At 57.4% G+C, this 5,963-nt stretch overlaps 1 protein-coding gene across 1 annotated transcript in view; it reads left to right on the top strand.

Annotated features, from left to right (window-relative positions):
• NOD2 (nucleotide-binding oligomerization domain containing 2) overlaps positions 1-5,963 on the top strand; it is a 23,089-nt gene that overhangs the window by 1,694 nt on the left and 15,432 nt on the right. The window contains exons 2-4 of the mRNA XM_014528398.1: positions 1,452-1,846; positions 3,999-4,104; positions 5,768-5,962. Of these exons, the coding sequence (XP_014383884.1) occupies positions 1,452-1,846; positions 3,999-4,104; positions 5,768-5,962 (696 nt within the window). The remainder of the gene's footprint in view (positions 1-1,451; positions 1,847-3,998; positions 4,105-5,767; position 5,963) is intronic.

Below are 5,963 nucleotides of genomic sequence, written 5' to 3'. Positions count from 1 at the left end.
CGGTATGCACAGGGCCCTGACATCCCTAGTTGGGCGTGTGTGGCTCGGACATCCATCAGCTGCCCCAGACTCTGTGCTCAGGAAGGGCCCTGCCTGCCTGTCCCCTGGTGGGTGAGCACGCTGTGGGCGTGTCTCGGGTCCCCTGGGGTCTCTCAGTGCAGGTCACATGGCTGCACAAGGCTTTCTGCCAGAACTGCCCAGCATCACCTTGTTCTACACAACTGGCTGGCAGACTCTGGTTTCCGGCCCATCCGTTTGGGGTTTCCCCCGGCAGCTCGAGACCTGCCAGTCCTGTGTCACCCGGCCCGGCTGTTCCTGCTCGAGGCCTGCCCGAGCTGCTGGGCCCTGCCTCTACCCACCCCTGCTCAGCTTTCTTCTTCTTCTTTTTTTTTTTGGTTAATCCTCACCTGAGGATATTTTTCCACTGACTTTTTTAGAGAGTGAAAGGGATGGGGATAGACAGAAAGAGAGAAAGAGAGAGAGACAGCAATGTGAGAGACACATTGATCTGTTGCCTCTTTCATGTGCCTGGGTCTGCTCGCCCCGCGGGCACAGGCTTCTGGTTGGAGGTTGCTCCTTCCCCTCACCGTGGCGGGCGTGTGCCGGTGGGCACAGACGGTCCCAGGCTCGCCCCTCCCCGTGTGGGATTTTGATTCATGACCATCTTGCTCTGAGCCCAGAGCAAGCCGTGGACAGAGAGGTGACGGGCACACAATGCTCGGTGCTGAGGGCGGCGAGGCCCCGGGGCAGGGGGGAGGGATCAGTGGACCCATGAGCGTTGACACCACTTCGTTTGCACCGTGACTTTTGCTTCACTGGGTTTGGGCTCTTTACAGCAGTGTTCTGGCTCTGCCTCTTGGGGGAGCAGAGAGTTCCCTGCACAGGCGTGGGGTGGGGAGACCCCAACTCTAAGGGAATTAAAGGCATGCTTCTGGAACCCTTGGGCAGGCCACCAGCCTCTCTGTGCCTTAGTTTTGCCATCTGTCAAATGGGGCTGACCACAGCATCGACTTCAGAGCGGACGGAAGGGGTAAATGAATTCCCGCAGGAAACTGCCTACAGTGGTGCCTGGTGCATAGTAGGTGCTTAATGAACGTCAGCCGTTATTGAAGGGAGAGCTGCTGTGGCCAGAACCCAGCCGGCATGGAGGAGCCCTCTGTCACCGCCTCAGAGAGAATTCATTTCTGGATCCCTTGGGGGCCATTGCTCTTCCTATTGGCTCAGATGAAGCATGAATAGGGGAGCTTGATTGAGCTCCCACCTACTTCAAACCCTCTGCGGGTCCTTTCTTGCCTTCTCTGGGCCTCAGTTTGTGCATCTGTGCAATGGGGAACTTGGACTGGGGAATGTCTGAGGGCAGAACCATGGCGGGCATGGCCTCGGGTGGGCTGACTGGCCCCTCCCCTGCCCCTGCCCCGCATGCCTGCCTGCTGACCCCCTCTCCTCCGCAGGCCATGACATGTGCACGCAGCAAGCTTTCCAAGCCCAGAGGAGCCGGCTGGTGGGGCTGCTGGGCTCAGGGTCCCTGGAGGCCTTCGAGAGCGTCCTGGACTGGCTGCTCTCCTGGGACGTGCTGTCCTGGGAGGAATATGAGGGCCTGCACGTCCTGGGCCAGCCCCTCTCCCACTCGGCCAGGCGCCTCCTGGACACCGTGTGGAACAAAGGTGCTTGGGGGGACCCCCACTCCCCCCACCCGGCCCGGGACCTGCAGTGCCACCGGCCAGCCATTGTCCGGAGACTCTACAGCCATGTGGAGGGCGTGCTGGACCTGGCGCAGGCGCGGGGCTTCCTCAGCCCGTACGAATGTGACGAAATCAGGCTGCCCATCTTCACGTCATCCCAGCGGGTAAGGCGCTTGCTTCTTGCGCAATCAGCATTCTCAGGAACAGAGGCTGCTTTGTCACCAGACTCGCTGGTCTCCGTGCAGCCAGTCCCAGGGGGAGACGTGGGCCAGGGGGCCCCCTGAGGAGGGAGCCAGGCGGGGAGAAGTTGTTGCATTAAAAAATATATATATGTTTTTATTGACTTCAGAGAGGAAGGGAGAGAGAGAGAGAGAAACATCAATGATGAAAGAGAATCATGGATCGGCTGCCTCCTGCACGCCCTCCATGGGAACTGAGACCTCCACCTGGGCATGTGCCCCGAAGGGCAATTGAACTGTAACCTCTTGGTTTGTAGGTTGATGCTTAACCACTGAGCCACGCCGGCTGGGCTATGGCTGTCTGTTTTCAATGAACAGCTCAACAGATCGTAACAATTCATTAAATTAAATCTGCATTTAATGATGCATATAAGCACACTAAGTCCTGATATGGATTAAATGCCACCTAGGGTTTCTGATATGGAATTGTGCTGCATGATTTCATACGTGATGGCATGAACACAGGTGTTCCCATCACCCCGGGGCAGAAGTAGGGTGTTACGAGGACCTGTGCCCGTCCTCAATGACAGCTGCTGGTGGCAACCGAAAGCCGGACTCTGTGAGTCATTGCTTTCACTATAGTTTTAGTGCCTGACAAAGCCAGGCCCCGACACCCTATCCCAGTGGTCAGCAAACTCATGAGTCAACAGAGCCAAATATCAACAGTACTTCTTCAAAATAGGCTCGCCCAGGCCGAAAACCAACTTCTGCGCATGGGCCACGAAGTTTCAATAGCACTGTACATGCGCCCGCACGTGGTATTTTGTGGAAGAGCCACACTCAAGGGGCCAAAGAGCCGCATGTGGCTCGCGAGCCGCAGTTTGCCGACCACGGCCCTATCCTTTTGTTTTGAAAAACAGAGTCGCGAGCACACATACAGTTGTGGGAGGGAAGGGCAGTGTTGCCTTTCCTTTGGGGATGAGGCTCCCAGGAGCGGGGGGGTGGGGGGGAGCTCAGGGTCTCAGGGACAGGGTCTGGCTTCACCTTCTCTGGGAGCCATAAGGGCCCTTCTGGGATTCTGGGGGGCCAGGTCACTGAGTGAGCCCTAGACATACAGGGTTCCCTGTGCTGGGGGGCCGTGTGAGTCAGGGGCCGGATGTCCTTTTTTTTAAAAAAATTGTTGTTGAGAGAATTACAGATGTCCCCCTCTGCCCCCCGCTTTGTCCCCCTCCACTGGCTCCTGCCCCACCCTGGCCTTTACCACACTATCGCCTGTGTCCATGGGCTGTGCGTGTGCATGTACGTTCTCTGGTTAACCTCTCCCACCCCCTTTCGTCTGAGATCTGTCCGTCTGTTTCATGCTCTGTCTCTGGACCTATTTTGGGGGGTTAATCCTCACCTGAGGATATTTTTTCCATTGATTGAGAGAGAGAGAGAGAGAGAGAGAGAGAGAGAGAGAGAGAAACATCAATGCGAGAGAGACGCATTGATTGGTTCCCTCACACATGTGTCCTGACCGGAGCTGGGAATTGAACCCACAACCCTTTAGTGAGCGGGCCAACGCTCTAACCATTAAGCACACCGGCCAGGGCTGGACCTACTTTGTTTTTTTGGACCTGTTTCGTTTGTCCGTTTATCTTATTTTAAAGTTATTCACTCTTTTAGTGGCTGCCTGTCTGCAATGAGCAATCCATTATTGGAGAGGGGACCCAAGTGGGTGTGTGTGGAAGTGTGCATCTCGCCGCCCGATGGTGGTGGGGACATCTTTATTTCTTTCTTTCTTTATTTAATATATTTTATTGATTTTTTACAGAGAGGAAGGGAGAGGGATAGAGAGTTAGAAACATTGATGAGAGAGAAACATCAATCAGCTTCCTCCTGCACACCCCCTACTGGGGATGTGCCCGCAACCAAGGTACACGCCCTTGACAGGAATCGAACCTGGGACCCTTCAGTCCGCAGGCCGACGCTCTATCCACTGAGCCACACCGGCTAGGGCCGTGGTGGGAACATCTTTAAACCCGAGTTGCCGATTGGCTGCTCTCCTGGCTTGTGGGGTGCGGGAGGAGATCCCTCTGGCCTCCCCACACAACTCCACCGCCTTCTGGAGAAGGAACGACTTCCGCTTCCCCCACAGGCGCGGAGGCTCCTGGATCTGGCCGCGGTGAAGGCCAACGGGCTGGCCGCCTTCCTCCTACAGCACGTGCAGGAGCTGCCGGTCCCGCTGGCCCTCTCTCTCGAAGGTACATCCCTGTTCCTCTTAGTCCATCGCCGAGGAGGCAGGGCTGTGCACTGCGTGGGCACGAGCAGAAGCTGCAGCGTGAGGGGCGTCAGTTAGAACCCCGCCTCCTGGCTGGGGGGCTCCCTAAGACGCAGTGTCCTTCCTCATCCTGAGGGTGACTCCACCCCCGTCTCATCGGGCTCTTGGGGGATGAACAGGATCGATGTGGCCGATATGACTATTACCGTATTAGTGCTTATTATTTCCAGAATGGTCAGGGGAGCTGCTGTGTGTGGAGGGCTGACTACACGCGCCCCTCACCAGCCCATGATGTGCACCAAGGAGATACGGGCACACGTTGGAACAGGGCTGGTCTCTCCTTCAGTTTTAAATTTGTTTTTCAATCCCCGTTGACAGACAGTGGTGCCTGAGATTCAGGTGTGCCCTGCAGTGATCAGACGTCCCCAGCCCTTACGTGGGGATGGAACCTCTTGATCTCTGCGAGGCAGCCACTCACCCTCAGAAACCGGAGAACAAGTGGATTTAGATAAGGTGGCGGCTCTCAGGGCACAGGTCACGGCCCCTCAGGCACCCTGCCCCGTGCTGTGTTTACAGTCTCCGTGTGGCCTCTCTGCTTTGCAGATGTGGAACCTGGGGCGGGCGGTGCAGAGGGGGCAGGCGAGGGTGGTCTGGCTTTAGTCGGTGTGAGTCTTGTTTTGGAAGTTTGCCACGGCTTAGGCATTCTTCTAAACTCCATTTTATCTCGTTTCCTCCTGAAACGATCTTTGAAGATATGGATTGTTGCCATGTTCACAGATGAGACGACCGAGGCCAGAAAAGTGGCTCGCCCAAGCTCAGGGGGGCCCCAGGCTTCCAGGTCTCAAGCTCAGGTGTGTCTGACTTCAGAAATCACACCTTCTGCTTCCCTTTAGAAAGACCCCGCTGAGCTGAGTGATCCAGCTGGGCTGGGTGGTGCAGGGACTCCCCTAGGCTGCTTGGGGTTCGAATGCAGGCCCCCCCACCCCATCCTCCTCCTTCTCCTCTTCCTCCTCTTTTTAATCCTCACTCGAGAATATTTTCCCCATTCCTTTTTAGAAAGAGAGGAAGGGAGGGAAGGAGGGAGGGAGAGAGAAAGAGAGAAACATTGATGTGAGAGAGACACATCGGTTGACTGCCTCCTGCCTGACCCCCAACCAGGGATCTAACTGGCAACCCGGGTACATGCCCTTGACCAGGAATCGAACCCGCGACCTCTCAGTGCTTGGGCCGGCGCTCTAACCCCTGAGCCACACCGGCCAGGGCACAACGCAGGCCTTCTGACCCAGCCTAGCGCTCCTTCCCCTCGGCCGCTCTCCCCGATGTCCTTGGTAATGAGGGCACTGACTAGGGTCTTCCGAGCACTTCCTTTGTGTCGAGCGCTGCATGAAGGGCTTGACCTGAAGTATCTTCACGGATCCACGTAAAAACCCTCGGAGGCAGGGACCACGGCCGCCTCTCCCACTTCCCAGGGGAGTAAACCGAGGGTGAGGAAGGTTGGGTGGCCGTCCTCCAAGTCCACGGCTTGTGGCTGAAGAGCCCGCTGGCTCTTGTCTCCCACGTGTAAGGCCACCTGTGAGGCCACCCCGCCCCACGCAGCCCTCCCTCCACTCAGGTGCCCCCGCTCAGCCTCCTCCTCTGCCTTCCAGACGCCGCATGTCAGAAGTACACGTCCAAGCTGCGGACCACGGTCTCCGCCCAGTCGCGCTTCCTGAGCTCCTACGACGGGGCGGAGACCCTGTGCCTGGAGGACATCTACACGGAGAATGTCCTGGAGCTGCGGACGGAGGCGGGCGCCCCGCAGAACAGCCCTGCCCCGCCGGGCCTGGACGCCCTCTTCTCCTC

This window comes from Myotis brandtii, unplaced genomic scaffold (genome assembly GCF_000412655.1).
Source record: "Myotis brandtii unplaced genomic scaffold, ASM41265v1 scaffold633, whole genome shotgun sequence".
Lineage (NCBI taxonomy): Eukaryota > Metazoa > Chordata > Mammalia > Chiroptera > Vespertilionidae > Myotis > Myotis brandtii.
Note: the sequence above shows the minus strand (reverse complement) of the source record. Positions and strands in the feature narration are given on the sequence as shown.